The sequence below is a fragment of the Scaptodrosophila lebanonensis genome, unplaced genomic scaffold, assembly GCF_003285725.1.
Source record: "Scaptodrosophila lebanonensis strain 11010-0011.00,11010-0021.00 unplaced genomic scaffold, SlebRS2 tig00000101-arrow-pilon, whole genome shotgun sequence".
Taxonomy (NCBI): Eukaryota; Metazoa; Arthropoda; class Insecta; order Diptera; family Drosophilidae; genus Scaptodrosophila; species Scaptodrosophila lebanonensis.
Genome location: NW_022060569.1, coordinates 1,200,457 through 1,220,277, shown reverse-complemented (window position 1 = coordinate 1,220,277; position 19,821 = coordinate 1,200,457). Strand labels below are relative to the sequence as shown.

Here is a 19,821-nt window from a genome sequence, read left to right as displayed (position 1 = left end):
GCATATACATACACAAGTTTGTTCATTCTATACCATTGCGATACCTTAGATGTATTACGGAGATACACATACATACAGAGTGTACATATGTATGTACATGCATATGTATATACATACATATGTATGTATGTACATACGTGCATATTGAAGTATGTTGTGTGTTTACATTCATAAGTATGTAAGTACATGCATACATACATATCTGCATCCTTAGAAGGTAACACAAAGCTGAGGATAAAACAACATGTTAAGAAAGTGCGATAGAGGGTATAAAACCCTGTATCTGAAAGATAAAAGTGTATATTAGGTTTGTGCAAACTGAACAGGCAGAAGGAGGCATGGCAGACCCCGCAAAGTATACATATTTTTGATCAGCATGACAAGACTACTCGATTTGGACTTGTCTATCTGTCTGTCCGTCCGTATCATAAAGACTATGAGAGGTAAGTACACCAAGTTTTTAACACAAACCCTTTATGTGTACGCAGTACGAGTTCATTATACTCTGTAAATGAAATGTACAAGAGTATATTAGGTTTGCGGAAGGTGAAAAATGTAACAGGTAGAAGGAGGCATGGCAGACCCCACAAAGTATATACAGTGACGAACAAAATTATTGGCACAGTTGGCATGTCTGACTTTCGCACAGTGTTTCTCCATGAAATATGGTAATATTTAAATAAAACAAATTTTATTCATATACATTGATCAATTTCCTACTAAAATTACTTTATTTCATTCATTTATAATTTTCCATTAATTTAAGAAAATTAAAAATATATAAAAACAGCCGTTTTCGCCTGAACAAAATTATTGGCACACTTGGGTAATATTGAACTATATTTTCAAAATTTCAACAATATGGCAAAATTTTTTTTCAAAACCCCGTTATGTTTATATTTGGAATGACATAGTTGTAAATGTTTGAGTTAAAAACCACGCAGTGCCTTTTTATAAGCAAAATCTCTAAGATTTTAACAAAATGAGCGGCAAACAAAAGGAAACCACTGAATCTCAGCGGAAAATAATTTTGTATTTGCATAATCAAGGCAAATCATATGCTGAGATTGGAGAAATTATGGATAGAAGCCGGTTTACCATTCAGAGCATTGTCCAGCGTTTTAAAGGAGCCTTAACATTGGAGAGTGCTAAGAACACTGGTCGACCCAAGGCTTTGACCGACCGGGAACGTACCGAGATCATCAGGAAGGTGAAGGTGAACCCAAAAATCTCTTCAACACAGATTGCAGCTGAGGTTAAAAATGAATTTGGAAAAGATATTCACCCGATTACGGTTCGGAAGACACTGCACAAAGCTAAATACAAGTGCCGTGTTGCTAGAAGAAAACCACTTATTTCAAAAGTCAACCAGAAGAAGCGCTTAGCCTATGCAAACGAATATTTGAGTAAGCCGATGGACTTTTGGAACAATGTCATCTTTTCCGATGAAAGTAAATTCAACATTTTTCAATCTGATGGCCGCCAAACTGTTTGGAGAAAGCCTAATACGGAACTGGAAAAAAAAAAAACATCGCTTTGTCTGTAAAGCATGGTGGTGGAGGCGTCATTGTGTGGGGCTGCATGTCCGCTGGTGGTGTTGGCGAACTTGAATTTATAGAAGGAACTATGGACAAAAAGTATTATTTAGATATCCTTAAGAGAAATCTTTAAAAAATTGCCGAAAAGTTGAACATACCAGCCACATTCACGGTTCAACACGACAATGACCCAAAGCATACGGCTTATGATGTGCGCATGTGGCTTGCACATCATGTAAAACATACTTTGCCGCATCCGCCCCAATCTCCAGATCTAAACCCCATTGAACATTTGTGGGAAGAATTAGATAGACGTGTAAAAAAACGCGCTATATCTACAAAGGCCGAGCTGAAGGTGGCACTGGTGGAGGAGTGGCGCAATATTGGATCAGAAACCACTCAAAGTTTGGTTTCTTCGATGCCCAGACGCTTGGAAGCAGTCATTAAACATAAGGGCTTAGCCACAAAATATTAATTTATGTTTAAAAACGGTTATTTATGTTAATTTTAAGTATTTTTGGTTAAGTGTGCCAATAATTTTGTTCAGGCGAAAACGGCTGTTTTTTTATATTTTTAATTTTCTTAAATTAATGGAAAATTATAAATGAATGAAATAAAGTAATTTTAGTAGGAAATTGATCAATGTATATGAATAAAATTTGTTTTATTTAAATATCACCATATTTCATGGAGAAACACTGTGCGAAAGTCAGACATGCCAACTGTGCCAATAATTTTGTTCGTCACTGTATGTATATTCATGACCAGCATGACAAGACGAGTCGATCTAGCCCTGTCTGTCCGTCCGTATGAACACCTGGATCTCAGAGACTATAAGAGCTAGAGACACCAAATTTTGCACAAAGATGCATTATGTGTATACGCTGTGCCAGTTTGTTTTATTTTTTTATTTTCCCCTCCACTTCCCCCCTATGGGGGTTTTCCAGATTTTCCATTCGTATAATCGCCTATATCTCGGCAACTTTAAGACCTAGGGACACCAAATTTTAGTCCAAGATGCCTTATTTGAATACGCAGAAAATGTGTATTTTGGAATTTCCCTCCGTCCCCCCTCTCCCATGCAAATCGTAACTCCCGTAATTGTTGGAACTCAAACTTGGTAAATGCCCCAGTTAGTGCTCATGTGTCCGTATGCCAAGTTTCATCATGATAGACCTATTTAGCAGGAAGTTATAGCCATAAATATATTTGCTGCTCAAGCGCTGCCCGCAGCTGTTGATGATGCTGATGCTTTGGTTGACTGCAAACATGCTTATACAGACACGAATAGACGCGCATTAGCATACGTACACTCACAAAGGCGCAATTGCTATGTAAATGTACAATTATACACCCTTTAGGTGACTTCGAATACCGAGAGAGTTTCTGGCCATTTTTTATGCTCTGTACATAAAATGTACAAGAGTATATTAGGTTTGCGGGAGCTGAAAATGTAACAGGCAGAAGGAGCCGTGGCAGACCCCACCAAGTGTATATATTCTTGATCAGCATGACGAGACGAGTCGATCTATCCCTGTCTGTTCGTCTGTCCGTATGAACACCTGGATCTCAGAGACTATAAGAGGTAGAGACACCAAACTTTGCACAAAGATGCGTTATGTGTGTACGTTGTGCAAGTTTGTTTTATTTTTTGATTTCCCCCCACTTCCCCCTATGGGGGTTTTCCCGTTTTTCCATTCGTATAATCTATATCCTATATCTTGGAGACTATAAGACCTAGGGTCACCAAATTTTAGTCCAAGATGCCTTATGTGAATACCCAGAAAATGTGTATTTTGGAATTTCCCTCGCTCCCCCCTCTCCTATGCAAATCGCGATTTTACTCAGACGCAATTGCTTTGTATATATGCAATTATACACCCTTTACTTGAGTTCGAATACCAAAAGACGTAAAATCGATCAAAAAATTTTTTTTTATTACCTTACTTTTTTTTAATTTCTATAATTATTCTAAACATATGTACAGAGTATTTCAAAGTCAAAGTTTTTTTTTTTTTAATTTTCTAATTTCTATGTATGGTTATTGTAAACATATGTACAGAGTATTTCAATGTCGAGACACCCGACTTTAGCTTTTTTACTTGTTTTTTATTAATATTTTTTTTTTTAAGTTTATTTTATTTATTTATTTATATTTTTTTTTTTTTAGAGACACGTTATTTTACTATAGCGATTGCTCGACTATAGTGTTCTATCTTGTTTGAATATGAACGTTTAACACAAACAGTAAATCGCTTGTAAATATGCAATCAGCTGATATGCTAGAGATGGGCATGTGTCGGCTTTTTCCGGCCCGTCAAAGCGCGATCACTTAATTGGCTGTAAAAATACACGAATCCGTATGCACGGTGAATGGATACACAAATTTTTCTTTTTAAATCGAATTATTAGGAGAATTTGCTATTTAATTTATGCTTGTATACATATGTATATGGTAGTCCAATTTTAAGAATATTTGTATTTGTACATAATATATATTTTACTTTTTCGCAAAATATTAATTTATTTTATGCAAATGTAGCTAACATTAACATTGTAATTTTTTGGATATGCGCTCCAAACTCCTTGCTTTTTTCAACAATAAAATACATATACTTGTATGTACATAACACAGTATTTTAAGTTCTGGACCATCGTTTAATAAAACCAAGAGCACCCCTAGCTTTGTTAACGATAGTAGAAGATTAAAATTCAATTTGGGATCAAAAATAACTCCAAGATCTTCAACTGTAAATATACGTTAAAATGGTATATTGTCAATCGCATAAGTACCTTGATATGGTCTGGACCGGTGAAAAGTCATAAACTTGCATTTAGAACAGTTAAGGTGCAGGCAGTTGACCAATCACCACCATTGAACACAGCTTAGATCGTACTGCAGACGAGAATGATAAAGAAGATCTTTATACGAAAAAATTAGCTTCATCATCGGCATACATTAGTATACGGGAATTCATCAGGATAGAGAGATAATAAATAGAGTGAATAATAGGGAGCCAAGATGACTACCTATTTTATAAGTACGAATAATATTTAGAGAAGTCAACACCTAGCCCAATTGCTTGAAATTTTTCAAACATCTGAATTTTATGATTTTTACGTTAGAAAGTCTACGCGTAAACCACGGGGGCATAAGAGAAGAAAATGAGGCGACGCTATTGGGAACACAGACATCGAAGATGGAATACATGGTGTCATAAAAAATTTTGAATCAACATCTATATCAACGGAGCTATACAAGAAAGACCAATTAGCATTAGGAATCAAACGGTTAAGCATAACAAAATCACATTTGGGAAAACATTTACGAGGCATGTTACACTCAGAAGACCATGCACTAAATCTAGAAAAGGGAAGACAAATTTCTAGAGTAGGATGATCAATATCTTCAGGCAGTGTTAAAGAAGAAGATCTAGAAACAACAACATTAGTGATATCATTAACATTAACCAAATCGAAATATCTATGAAGGTTATGGTATATTGGATTTATTTGAACTAAAGAGAGTTCAAGAATGCAATCTAAAAAGTCATGCTATGACAAAGGAACAAGGTGAGCGAAACTATTAAAGAATGATCAAGTATGTAATAGGCAGAAGGAGGCGTGGCAGACCCCACAAAGTATATATATTCTTCATGAGTGTAACAAGCCGAGTCGATATAGCCATGTCCGTTTGTCTGTCTGTCCGTCCATCTGTATGAACGCAAGGATCTCAGAAAGTATAAGTGCTAGAATAAACAAAGTTGGTATGCAGATTCTTCTAAGTCCAAGAAAGGACGAGTTTATTTTTTTTTCGGATGCACCCCCCACTCCCCCGCTATTTACTATTTTCCACAACTCCCTTAATTCTCAGAATTTTTGACTCAAATTTGAAAAATTTGAAAAGGAAGTTATAGCCATATATAGGTTCTCTCTGCTCAAGCGCTGCATAGACATGCATACATTCACATAGACACAATATGTACAGAGTATTTCAAAGTCGAGACACCGGACTTTAGCTTCTCCACTTGTTTATTAGTTAAGTGTGTGCAGTTTCATTATTAAGCAAATTGTTTAAAATACTTAAAATAAAACACAAATATATAAAACTGCACCCAGAGGTGCTCTCTCCAACCACTTAAAACAGTATTCGCTGTTTTCCACCTCAAAATGATTGGTCAGAAAGTAATAGCCTCCTTATTAGATGAAAATTCTGCTTAGTGAATACAAATAAGTCAGCTGGGACTAGGTTCCGATAATAAGGAGGGTGTTGAAGCAGGTAAACGCGTAAATCATGTATTTGTGCAATGGCAACTGCTAGTATGACGCATTTGATCAAAACGTGGGCTTGGGATGGAGGTGCAGAGAGAGAGACCAACTCGAAGGACCAATGTAAAACTCGCAGTGAGGTGTCATTGGTTTTCCTTTTCCAATAAATCACTTTTCCAAGTACAGTTTACACGTCATCTAAGCAGTTAACTTAGCCTAATTCTTTTACACTTCAATTTTCTTAACTTAATTCTATCCGCCCTCTCTTTGTCAACCAATGTTATTAACAGCTGTTGGCTACAGATCCTGCTAATAATAGCAGAATGTTGCCACATTAACAAAATTATTTAAATTTAAATATGTAATCGACACAACCTAAATACGTATCTGCCTTTACGTACGAATTGTATGTGCTTTATTTTCAACTCAACTTAAAAATCTAAATTAATAATTGAATGTTGCTATGCACATTAAAACTGCGACACATTTATAAAATGGAATAGTTAAAAAAGAGGTAAGTGGTGCTTAGGTACTGTTAGATCAACTGTAGTTATTATGAGAGTCGAAAAATGCCCTTCAATTCTAGTCGTTGTTAATAATTTGTCAACAGCTGTATATATCCTGTAGCCGTAAGGTAAAAAGGGTACAGTACTACGCCCCCAAGCTGCAGTATTATCTCTTGTTAATACTTTTGTTTGGTATTATATTTGAAACTTTTTTCTTGTTTCAGGTGAAATGTCAAAGTGCACAGAATCAGTGGACAGTTTTTCAGTGCGAGCAATAATTCTGAGAACATGTCGACTTACAGAAGGTGGCCGAACTAAAAAAAAGGATGTGGAGTGCGGATCGGTTAAAGCGGAAAATATTCAATTGGTAATATGCTCAGCTGTAAAATACAAAAGAAGAGCGCTATTTCGTCATTTAACTTCATTATAGGAAACAAATGATGCTCCTTTCACCACTACTATTAAATTACCCAATGACCAGTGTCTCACCGGAGGGTCTAATAAAAATGAATTGCTTTGTAATATTTGTTTTATAAATGAGTGTTCAGAAATCGCGTTTTTTCAGCTGGTGATATGTGGACATAAATTTTGCGTTGAATGCCTAATCAAATACATCGGGCATGAAATCAGTGAGTCTCGAACTAATATAGGTACATTTACTGATCAAATCTAAAAATGTTCATAATAAATATATATGGTTTTTTATTTAGCATGTCCACAGTGTTCATGTGAAATACATCCCAATGATATCGAACTTATACTGCATGATCTTATTGATATTAAATCTAAATACCAGGACTTCATGATAAGAAGGTACCTAGTATCGGATCCTGATAGTCGATGGTGCCCAGCTCCAGACTGCAAGTAAGTAAAATATAACTATTATCTGTTACGACTAAAATGTTATTAAACTTGAATTTTGGTTCCATGATTTACCACAGTCTGTCTGTATGAACACCTAGATCCCAAAGACTATAAAAACTAAAAACCACTCCCCCGCTATTACTCATTTTCCAAAACGTAGGTAATTTAAATTTGACAATTACTAGCTTTTGTGTTCATTTGTCAAGTTTCATCGTGATAAGCCAATTTTAAAGAAAGTTCTAGGCATATACAAGACATATGTAATCTCTATTCTAGTTCTGCTGATTTGGTTTACCTCCTTCCTGCACCCATGAGTACGGGTGCATACAACCGCATTTAGACACAATGCCGATACAATTGGACAGTCTTACACCCTTTACTCTGCACATGAAATGTACAAGCGTATAAATTAATCAATTTTAAGTTTATTTGATATAAAAAAATATTTATTACAGCACTATGTGCTTCTTTTCGAGTTGATTACAAACTGGCCTTAATATTTAAGCTAAGCCCTAACGAAACCTTTGTCCCAACGTTCCTACGTTGACGTCGGCGTCGACGTTGCACCGAGAATCGCTGAGGTTGCGATCCCACGGTAGCTGGCTTGCCAGCGCGTTGACCCCGTATGCACCGAATTGGACACCCAACACTTTATGTCAGCATTTCCCAGCACGTTGATTTGCCACGTGCGTCGGTCAGTGCGACAATTTGGTACTCAATGTTGGCGTTTTGAGTAACTAAAGTGTTAACTCCTCCCTCCCTGATCTCGAACGTCCCGGTCGATGAATTAAAATCCGGGGAGATCATGGATGCTTCTAGGTTTTTTAGTATGGCTTTCCGAGGGAGTTTCTGCCGTGCTGATCCTCTCTGGGCGCTGCACTTCGCTTGAGGGATTGCTTTGTTTCTCCACTACTTTTGTGCTCGGTCCGCTCATCTTTAGCTTTACTACGTAGGTGATGAACACAAACACAACTCCGCCTGATATCCCAATACTTGAGAATGTGTTTGCCTTGAGGTTAGCTTGCAGAGCACTTATCCTTTCTGTATTTTTGATGTTCAGGTCCTTCATCAGTTGTAGGGATAGAACCTCCTCCATCGTTGTCAGCGGCCTCTCCAGTTGAATCATAGCTGGTAGCGGCTTATAGCTAGAGGTTTCGTATGATGAAAAAAAACTGATTTTCTATATCTAATGTACAATTATTAAATTTAATTATGAACGATCCCTTAAGTGTTTGGGAATCATTATTACTTGAAATCTTACCACTAAAGTTGTTCAGAAGAAGAATACCTGTATCTATTAGTTCTATTGCTTTTATGTGATTATCGTTAATGATGGTACAATTGTTTGGTCTATTTGTTATTAACTTTGAAATGCAGTTGTCATTTGAAATATCTACAATATTTGATCTTAAGCACATACTGATTTTATTAATTTTTTTGCATTGGTTGTTAGTTGAAAAGACTGCATTTTTACATTTAATGACATTTTCGTCTTTTATCTTTAATACCTTTCCCATCTTTTTTAATGGTTTGATGAGTAAATGTTTACATATTTCATTATTTAATTTTGGAATGTCGATAATATAAATTAACTTTTCGCCATTAAATGCGATTTTTATATCAGCAAAATTTAGAGCTTCTTCTATATTATTAAACGGAATATTTTCTTCTGTGAAAATGCTGTTTATTATTTCGGTTTCTTCTTCCGATATTAAAAAGGTATTTACTATATTTGCCTTTGATAAATGAATGGCAAGATTGATATTACTTAAATCTTCTTTTATTAAATCTATCTTATACTTTAGCTGTGTGGCAAAAATGTTCTGGAAATTTTCTGAATTTCTTATGCTTTCTATTATAACATTGTTATCTTCTGTTAATTTATTGATTCTTTGTATGATGTCTTTATTTATAATTACTTGCTTGTTATTATTGCTTATGACATCATTTAATTTATTAGTTATCATTTCGAAATCCTCATGGTCTGGATTACCAGCAATCCATTTCCATACGGATCCGATCTCATTTATTGCCCTTTTTCTTATGGAGTGGGAGGTTAGTTTGTTAATTTGGAACTTTACTAATTCAATTTCTTTTTTAATGAAGGGAAAAAGTGGGTTTGCTAGGGAGATATTATTGAGCAAATCGTGTTGTATCTGGTCTATAGTAAGTTTATACTCGGTAATATTAATGTGGTGCAGAATTTTAAAATTTCCTGATTGAACTTTGCTATCGCCGAGTTCGATAATTGCTACCTCGGCCTTAGTATAGTCCAAGATTTCATATGTGGCATTGCAGCGCATAATGAACCTGGTAACAATAAAAGAAAGAGCAATCTTTTAATTTCTTATATGATTTTTATGGACAACTTTTCCTGACTGTGTAGTGACTGTTGAATGTTTGTTATCTTTTACTATTTCTTCTTTGAAACGTTTTGACATCTTAGTCCCTATTCTATTATTTTGTTTCACAACAATTTTTTCGCCAGGTGCATATTGTATTACCTCGTTTTTATTCTTATTATGGTACTGTAAATCTTTTTGCTGTTTCTGTATCAGTTTCTCATAGTTATTATTCCTAGTCTTTTCGTATTCAGATGGCCCAAAGGTGGTGGGTCTGCCAAAAAACAAATCTATCGGCTTCTTCCCTGTGGTAGAGTGAATACTGTGGTTGTATTCACATACAGCAACTTCCATGAGCTCGTCAAAATCCTCAATATTTTTTTCTTGTTTTAAACATCTCATAAGTTCTATCAGTGTCGAATGAAACCTTTCCACCTGTCCATTCACTGTGCTTTTGTGTGGTGGAGTATTAAAAACTTCTATACCTAATTCGTTCTCAAGCATAAATTTTATTGCTTGTGAATTGAGCGATTTTTCGTTATCAATTATAACAGATTTAGGCACGCCGAAGTAGAATAATATTTCTCTTAAAGGCTTCCTAATTGCTTCTACACTTTTGTTTTCTAGAGACCTAACAACTGCGAATTTTGTAAATTTGTCTAAAGATGTAAGAACTAACTTTTTGTTAGTCGAGAATATGTCTACATGTAAGATTTGACCTGGGTATTCTGGTATCGGCGTATTACCAAGTTTTGTATTATTCGGGTGTCTCTCGTATTTGTTTTCTTTGCAGATTTTACATAAGCTTACAATTTTGCGAATTTTTCTTCTCATTGAAGGAAAGTAGTCCGTTTCTAATATTTGAAGTCTATTTTCTTGTTCGTTTCTATGAGCTCTGTTATGGGTCTTTATAATAATGTTTTGCTGTTCTTGTTCGTATCATTAACTACAATTTGACTAAAACGGACTTTATATGCTGCAAAATGGATTGGGTAAATATTCTGAATCTTAAGCATGATTGTCTCTGGTGTTTTTATACAATTAATAACCGATGGATTTAGATAACGTTTTAATAAGTTTTTAAGCTGATCCTCTGTGTAATCTTTTTCAACAATGGAATGCCTATGATAGGTTGGAAATATAATCTGAAATTTGTATGAGGATTCGTCACCCAACTGCAAAAATATTTGATTTTTAAATGCATTTATTGGTATTTCTACTGAATGAATCAAATGTTCGGATGAGCTTTCGCTGCTATGTACCGTCGGAGTTAAAGAATTTATTTGGCTCCTTGGTGGCCTGGATAAAAGATCTGCAACCAAATTTGTGTTTCCTGGCTTATAGACAAGTTCATAATTATACTCTTCTAACTGTGCCTTCCACCTTTTCATTTTAGCGTTCGTGTTCTTGTTGCTAAGGGCAAAGGTTAATGGCTGATGGTCTGTAAAAATTTTGAGTTTACCAACACCGTAGAGAAAACAACGTAGTTCTCGAAGTGACCAAATGATCGCTAACATTTCTCTCTCATTTGTTGCGTAGTTCTCTTCTTTAGAACTCAGTGTTCTTGAAAGGAATGTAATTGGTCTGCCGCCCTGTGAGAGCACAGCACCTAATGCATAATTTGATGCATCTGTGGTTAATTCGAAAGGTTTATTAAATCTGGGAAAATGTAAAACAACATCTTCAGAAATAAGGCAATTCTTAATTTGTTTAAAGGCTTCTGTCTGTTTTGCATCTAGGTTTATGAATGTTCGTTTTGAGACTGCTTTTGAGACTCTACCAGCTTCTCCTCTAAGAAGCGAAGTTAATGGCTTTGCTATTTCTGCATATCCTCTAATAAATCTACGGTAATATCCAGACATTCCCAAAAAGGAGCGAAGATCATGTATAGTTTTTGGCTTGGGGAAATTAACTATTGCATTTACTTTTTTTGGGCTAGTTTTTAATCCATCTTTACTAATAGTAAAACCTAAAAATTCTAAATTATCTTTCATAAATTCGCATTTATCCAATTGGACTTTAAGATTTGCCTTTTCCAATGTCTCAAAAACCAATCGCAAGTTGCTGAAATGTTCTTCTTTTGTTTTTCCAAATATAACGATATCGTCTATGTAAACATAGCATCGTTTACCTATGTGATCCCTTAATATGTCGTCTAGCGTTCTCTGGAAAATTGCTGGGGCATTGCGTAGCCCGAATGGGAGTCTTAAAAACTCGAATTTTCCGTTATTTATTGAGAAGGCTGTCTTTTCAATATCAGAATCTTTTAGCGCTATTTGATGGAACCCGCTTTTTAAATCGATAGTTGTAAAGAACTTGTTCTCGCCAAGATTGGATAAGATAGTATTTATTTCTGGCATTGGGTATCTATCTGGGATTGTTAGTTCGTTCAACTTCCTATAGTCGATCACCATTCTAAATTTTTTCTTTCCTGACGCATCTTCCTTCTTCGGTACTATCCAAACTGGAGAACTATAAGGTGACCTTGACGGACGAATAATACCGTTATCTAATAATTCCTTTATTTGGCTGTCTATTTCTTCTTTTAAACCCATAGCATAAGTATAGGGTTTTGAATAAACTGGGGTATCGGTTTTTGTTCTTATTTCCCCCCTGACTTGAGTAACGAAAGTGAGTTTTTTATCAGGTTCGGCAAAAAGACCTGGACATTCATGAACTATTTCTTCAATTACTTGGCTATCCTTCTCATCTAAATGCGAAAGTCTAAGTTCTATGTTAGCAATGCGTGTCATTGGTAATTCTTTCGTGTTAAATTTATACTTCCCTAATAATGTAAAATGATTTTTATGTGTGTTAATTATACCCTTTAATTCCTTCATTGTATCGTGGCCAATAATACCATCGAATGTCTTAAGATTAGGTAGTAAAAAAAATTTTTGCTTGTTTATGTTGTTGCCAAATATATCTATATAAGCATGATGTGTAATATTAACGTCGCCTCCAATCGACTTTGCTGCAAATGGAACTTCATTGCGGATGGGTTCTCGAATAAGTGCTGGCTTAACATAGTTTTTATTTGAACCTGTATCTGTCAAAAATTTTAGTTTATTTCCATTCCTCATTTCAAACTCATAATAAGGTAATGAGGAGGAAGCTAGTCTAAAAAATTAACATCGTCAGCAATTTCGTAGCTTTTTTGTAAATGTTTCTCATCTGCAAATTCTTGACCTGCCTCATCAGTATCATATTCCGGTTCGTAATCTTGTTCATAATGAACAAGTGCTTCTGCATTAAAAACTCTTTGCTGCTTATTTGGTTGATGGCTTATTTGTGAATGCGGCCTTTTTTGTATTTCGTTGTTCTGTTGCCTGTATGAGTTTTGTGGTGCCTGTTGATTGAAAAAATGCTGTGGCCTCGCTACATTTGAAAAATATTGTTGTGGTCTTGCTGAGTTAGAAAAATTTTGTTGAGGTCTATTCTGATAGTTTACTTGACGCGTTTGGATTGAACTATCTACTTCCATTGGAGTAGGTGGAGGTTGCCGTCTTGGCGGTAGTGCGGGTGGAAATTGTGGTTGCTGTTGCGCGAACCTAGGATTACCCCGACCAAAATGAGCTAACTCCGGAAAAAAGCTACGGACTGGTCTTGGAGGTAATTGTCTACCTACACCATTATAGTAATTTGGCTGAGGACCACGTCTGGCATACTGCGATAAACTGCTATGCATGGTATTAGCCTGAAACGATCTGTAATTCAAATTTTCTAGCTTAAGGCAAATATTCAAGGCCTCTGGCAAGCTTGTAGGTCTATTAACACTTAACAAACTTGGCAAGTTACCGTTTAATCCTCTTATAAACGTGTCTAATGCTTTATCCCTGTAAGAGTTTGTCATTGCCAACAAGGCTTCTTCCTGATACTCTAAACAATCAATTTTGTCTAGAATCAGTGAAAGAATTTCATAGATCTTCTGATAATAGCATGTTATGTTATCTCTGCCTTGCACTAATGTGTTTAATTGGTATTCTAGAGTACCAATATCTCTCTTATCCGCGTAATGTTGCATCAGACAACGCCTAATTCTCACCCAGTTAAGAGGTGTACGATATGACTCCAGCGCAGTATCGGCTTCGCCGATAATTTTATGCCTAATTGTATGCAAAATAGCAAGGTATTTTGGCGAATTTTTCTGACCTTCGTACATTTTTAGAATTCTGTCTACCGATTTCCTCCATGAGCTGAATTCGCTGGCCTTTCCTGAAAATTCTCTTAGGCTTTTCACTATATCTGGCACCTTTTCAGAATCAGCTAAATTCCTATTAAAATCAATTTGAGGTTCTTGTTCTTCTTCTATGACCGGATTTGTTGCTTTTTGAACTATTTGCTCAATAAGGTTTGTTAATTCAAGTTTTTGAGATGGCGAAAATAGAGTTAGTGGGGATGAACTGGAGGGGTTAGTAGTTAAGGGCATGTTGTTTAACGACATTTTGGCTAAATATTCTGATAAATTTTCTTCCTGGTTCATATGAGTTGGTTTACTTTTTATAGTGAATTATAATTTAACAAAGATAACAACGACTTACATTAATGTTGCTAGGAATAACTTAATAGCCATAGTCCGGTTGTATAGATGTCTTCTGATGATAGATTTCTTCTGATGTATTGGGCTGTCTTCAGATGCACTCGGCTGTCTTCAATGTATTCGGAATGAGGATGTTTGGATGTCTTTAAATTTGTAGTCGTTGATTTGATTTCTTTCCTTCTTTCTTCTGTTTAGGCAACTTCGTTTTGTGTTCACTTGTGTTTCTTTTTTGTTTTGTTTTTTTTTGTTTTTTTTTTTTGTTTTTTGTTTTTACTTCCAGTATACACTCTTTTTCACTTCTTATGTAGATTTATTAATGAAGGGTAAACAATTTCGATATTCACTTGTGTTCTCGTTATAATTTCTGTATGCACTTTTTGTTCTTTATATGTGTGATTTGACCGATCCCGGATGGCTAGGACCTACGTCCTTCCCTTTTGTACTACTTCACGTAGACTACTAGGGAGCCAGTATCACGAGATTTTTATAGTTGACTCGCGGACTTTTTTTTTAACACTACAGACCCTTATGGTCTTATGTTTTTCGAATTATATACCGCGGTCCCTGCTCGGGCGCCAATTAATCAATTTTAAGTTTATTTGATATAAAAAAATATTTATTACAGCACTATGTGCTTCTTTTCGAGCTGATTACAAACTGGCCTTAATATTTAAGCTAAGCCCTAACGAAACCTTTGTCCCAACGTTCCTACGTTGACGTCGGCGTCGACGTTGCACCGAGAATCGCTGAGGTTGCGATCCCACGGTAGCTGGCTTGCCAGCGCGTTGACCCCGTATGCACCGAATTGGACACCCAACACTTTATGTCAGCATTTCCCAGCACGTTGATTTGCCACGTGCGTCGGTCAGTGCGACAATTTGGTACTCAATGTTGGCGTTTTGAGTAACTAAAGTGTTAACTTATATTACGTTTGCGGGAGATGAAAAAAGGAACAGGCGTGGGGGTCTGCCACATATATTTATTCTTGATCATCGTGACAAGACGAGTCGATCTAGCCCTGTCTGTCAGTCTGTCCGTCTGTCTGTCCGTATGAACACCTGGATCTGAGACTATAAGAGCTAGAGACACCAAATTTTGCACATAGATTCCTATGTGTGTATGCTGTGCAAGTTTAAGAGCACCAAATTTTATTCCAAGATTCTTTTGTGAATACGCAGAAAATGCGTATTTTGGAATTTCCCTCTCCCACGCAATCCGTGATTTTCCATAACTCCCGTAATTCTTGGAATTTTGAACTCAAATTTTGCGAATACCCTCAGTTTGTTATTATGTGTCCGTATGGACATTATGATAGAATGATTTAACAGGAAGTTATAGCCATAAATTGACTGCAAACATGCTCACACAGGCACGAATAGCCACGCATAGACATGCATACACTCACATAGACGCAATTTTTATATAGATGTGTAATTATACAAGTAGATAAAAAAATTTGTTATAGCCTATACCCTGTGCGAATGTATGTAACACACAGAAGGAGGATCAGGATGACAAGACGAGACGATATAGCCATGTCGGTTCGTCCGCCTGTATGGGCGCAATTCGTTTTTTCCATAACTCCCGTAATTTTTGAAATTTTGTACTCAAATACCTACAGATAGTGATTATGTATCTGTATGCCATGATAGGTCAATTGTGAAGAAAGTTATAGTCATAAACATAATCTCTGCCTGCAGCTGTTGTTGCTGCTGCTATGACTTATTTCTTTAATGAATACAAGCATAGATATGATTCCTGATGTAAATGTATGATGTTAAAATTGTACAAAAAACTTATGTGTGTATGCATGTGATGAATATCTTATATTTAATTTATTAATTAATGAAATTTTTTCAATGTGGGTGGTACAGGGTATTTAAGAGTTGAGTCCGCTCGACTTTAGCATTCCTTTCTGGTTTTCTTATTATTCTAAACATATGTACATATATATGTAAACTTTAGCTTCTCTACTTGTTTCTATCTAATATTGTGTAATGACAACTTCGTTAATGACAACGTGTCACTGAACACCTTTTCAGATGACATTCTATTTCTTGTTGGCTTTTAAAAGAAAAAACGTTATCTAATCTAATTTATAGCAATAGCTGCATTTTGTTTCTATAAGTATATCCTATCTTATATTCTTGTATAAGATCAATTTTTTAGGGTTCATTTGTCCAGGTTACAATGAGTTGCACGGTTCAATTGATTTGCCTATTAAATAATATCAAATCAACAATTTCAGTTTTGCTGTGATTGCTACGGGCTGTGCGTCGTGCCCAGAAATTCAATGCGGTCGCCCTACATGCGGAATGAGTTTTTGCTATCACTGTAAAGACATATGGCATCCAGATCAAACATGCGACGCAGCTCGAAGTTCACGTCAAGCATTTTTTAATAGATCATCAATTAACTTTATTCAAGATTCAGGAGGAACCGACGAAATAAAGCCATGCCCCAGATGTCGAGTTTTAATTGTTAAAATGAATGATGGATCGTGTAATCATATGGCATGCTCCCTATGTGGTGCTGAGTTTTGTTGGCTTTGTATGAAAGAAGTTAGTGATCTGCATTACCTAAGGTAAGTAAATGACTCAAAATATATTTATATCTGCGTATGGTTATACCTTGTACCCAAAGGGTAAAAGGGTATACTAGATTAATGCGAATGTATAGTATATAACAGTCAGAAGGCTACGTGGCAGGCCCCACAAAGAATATACAGTACAAGAGCTAGAATAACTAAACTCGAATTGCCCCCCTCCCACGCTATTAGAGATTTTCCATAACTCCTGTAATTCTGATTCTGATGATATGTGCTTTGGCTCCACTTTATACTGCGCACAGTGTCTGCACACAGACACGCATAGGTTCAGAGTATTGCAAAGTCAAGGTACCCAACTTTATTATTTCCACTTGATATTTATACTCATGTTTTATCATGATGTCAATTGTTTATGAGAGCATTAAGCAGTTATTAGTTGTTAAAGTGCTGCAAACCCAATATCTAAATAAACGTTGTCTAATTATTCCTATTACAGTTATCTATATATATAAAACAGTTTGTCCTGACTGACTGATTGGTGATCAACGCACAGCCCAAAGCTAGGAAACTGAAATTTGGACTCAAGTATCCTTTCATAGTGTAGGTGCCCACTAAGAAAGGATGTTGGAAAATACGACTTCCAAAGGGGGAAAACAAGCTCCAAAGTTTGTTTAAAAAATCCACATTTTTCAACCGATCGACTTAAAAAGTGGTTTCTAAAATCAATAAAAGAATACAAATGAAACTGCATACTCGGTTTTTATACTCTGTACATGAAATGTACAGAAGTATATTAGGTTTGCGGGAGCTGAAAAATGTAACAGGCAGAAGGAGGCGTGGCAGACCCCACAAAGTATATATATTCTTGATCAGCATGACAAGACGAGTCGATCTAGCATTGTCCGTCTGTCTGTCCGTCCGTATGAACACCTGGATCTCAAGACTATAAGAGATAGAGACACCAAATTTTGCACAAAGATGCCTTATGTGTGTATTCTATACGAGTTTGTTTTATTTTTTTGAATCCCCCCCCCCACTTCCCCCCTATGGGGGTTTCCCGATTTTCCATTCGTATAATCGCCTATATCACGGAGACTATAAGACCTAGGAACACAAAATTTTAGTTCAAGATGCCTTATGTGAATACGCAGAAGTTGTGTATTTTGGAATTTCCCTCCCTCCCCCCTCTCCCATGCAAATCGTAACTCCCGTAATTCTTGGAATTTAAAATTTTGCCAATACCCCCAGTTAGTTATTATGTGTCCGTATGCCAAGTTTCAATATGAAAGACCGATTTAACAAGAAGTTATAGCCATAAATATATTTGCTGCTGCAGCGCTGCTCAAGCGCTGCCCGCGACTGTTGATGCTGGTGCTTTGGTTGACTGCACACATGTTTACACAGACACGAATAGATGCGCATAGGCATACTTACACTCACACAGACGCAATTGCTATGTAAATGTGCAATTATACACCCTTTACGTGAGTTCGAATACCGAAAAAGGTAAAATCGATCAAAAATTGTTTTTTTAATTTTCTTAATTTTTTTTATTTTCTATAATTATTGTAAACATATGTACAGAGTATTTCAAAGTCGGTACACTTTATCTTTTTTACTTGTTTTTATCATATTCTTATAGAGAAACAATCAAATTTAACTAATTTAAATAATAATTAAAATTTTGAATAGCCCGTTTCAAGATATTCGAATGCAAAGGCCCGCAAATATTTTTCATTGACTTTGTCTAGTTAAAATCTTCCTGGAATCACAAAGAGTCAAAAAAGACTGCATAAGAGACCACGCAATGCAGATAACTGTAAATTTTGAAATACTGATCACAAATAGTAATTAACAATACAGTATATTTAAAAAAAATTGATAAAAAATAATAAGATAATAATAAGTTTGTCACGTCCGACATCGTAAGTGTGAAATTTATAAATTAATTATTATTTTTAATGTTTTTTTTCTGCTTATACAAAATTTTAAATTATTTAAATGTACATAGATGAATAAAAATAGCAGCGAGAAAAAAAGGCGTGCAGGCGATGAAGAGAAAAATTGAAGAATGACCTAATGAAGTAGCAAAAAAAGAAGAAAAACAAGAGAGAACGCTACAGTCGAGCAAGCCCGACAGTAAAATAGCCTGCATTCTCCACAAAAAAGGAAAATTAAAAAAAAAAAAAACAAAAAAAATTAAAAAAAAATAAATTATTAAAAAAATGAATTAATTAATTAAGTAATTAAAGTAAATTAGAAGACATGTTTTTGTTCAGTTTTAACAGCATACATTTACATCACGTACCTATGCGTGTTTATATGAGTGTATGTATGCAGCACAAAGTTGAACCAAAGCAGCAGCAACAACAACAACAGCTGCGGGCAGCGTTGCCGGCAGAGCTGCAGGCAGCGCATGAGCAGCGATTTTATTTATGGCTATAACTTTCTTCACAATTGACCTATCATGATGAAACATTAGTACTAGCTGGATGTACCTACCAATTAATTCAAAATTCCAAGAATTACGGAATTTATAAACAAAAACACGAATAGCGGGGGAGTGGGGAGGTGTATCAGAATTAAAAAATAAACTTGACCTGCATAGGACTTAGGGGAACCGATACCAAGTTTGGTTATTCTAGCTCTTGTACTTCCTGAGATCCTTGCGCTCATACAGACAGACGGACGGACGGACAGACGGACATGGCTATATCGACTCGTCTTGTCATCCTGATCAATAATATATATACTTTGTGGGGTCTGCCACGCCTCCGATTTATCCCGATTTTCCATTCGTATAATCGCCTATATCTCGGAGACTATAAAACCTAGGAACACCAAATTTTAGTCCAAGATGCCTTGTGTGAATGCGCAGAAAATTTATATTTGGGAATTTCCCTCCCTCTCCCCCGCAAATGCGATTTTCTCTAACTCCCGTAATTCTTGGAATTTCGAACTAAAATGCCCCCAGTTAGTTATTATGTGTATGCCAAGTTTCATTATGATAGACCGATTTAACAAGAAGTTATAGCCATAAATATATTTGCTGCTGCAGCGCTGCCCGCGGCTGTTGATGCTGGTGCTTTGGTTGACTGCACACATGTTTACACACACAGGAATAGATGCGAATAGGCATACATACACTCACACAGACGCAATTGCTATGTAAATGTGCAATTATACACCCTTTACGTGAGTTCGAATACCGAGA

The 19,821-nt window shown here is 35.9% G+C and overlaps 1 protein-coding gene across 1 annotated transcript in view; it reads left to right on the top strand.

The window, feature by feature from the left end:
• The first annotated feature begins 421 nt into the window (after nucleotides 1-421).
• LOC115628102 (E3 ubiquitin-protein ligase RNF19A-like) overlaps nucleotides 422-19,821 on the top strand; it is a 59,591-nt gene continuing 40,191 nt past the window's right edge. Inside the window, exons 1-5 of the mRNA XM_030524082.1 lie at nucleotides 422-443; nucleotides 6,538-6,680; nucleotides 6,744-6,942; nucleotides 7,024-7,177; nucleotides 16,308-16,643. Coding sequence (XP_030379942.1) covers nucleotides 437-443; nucleotides 6,538-6,680; nucleotides 6,744-6,942; nucleotides 7,024-7,177; nucleotides 16,308-16,643 — 839 coding nt within the window. The 5' untranslated portion in view covers nucleotides 422-436. The remainder of the gene's footprint in view (nucleotides 444-6,537; nucleotides 6,681-6,743; nucleotides 6,943-7,023; nucleotides 7,178-16,307; nucleotides 16,644-19,821) is intronic.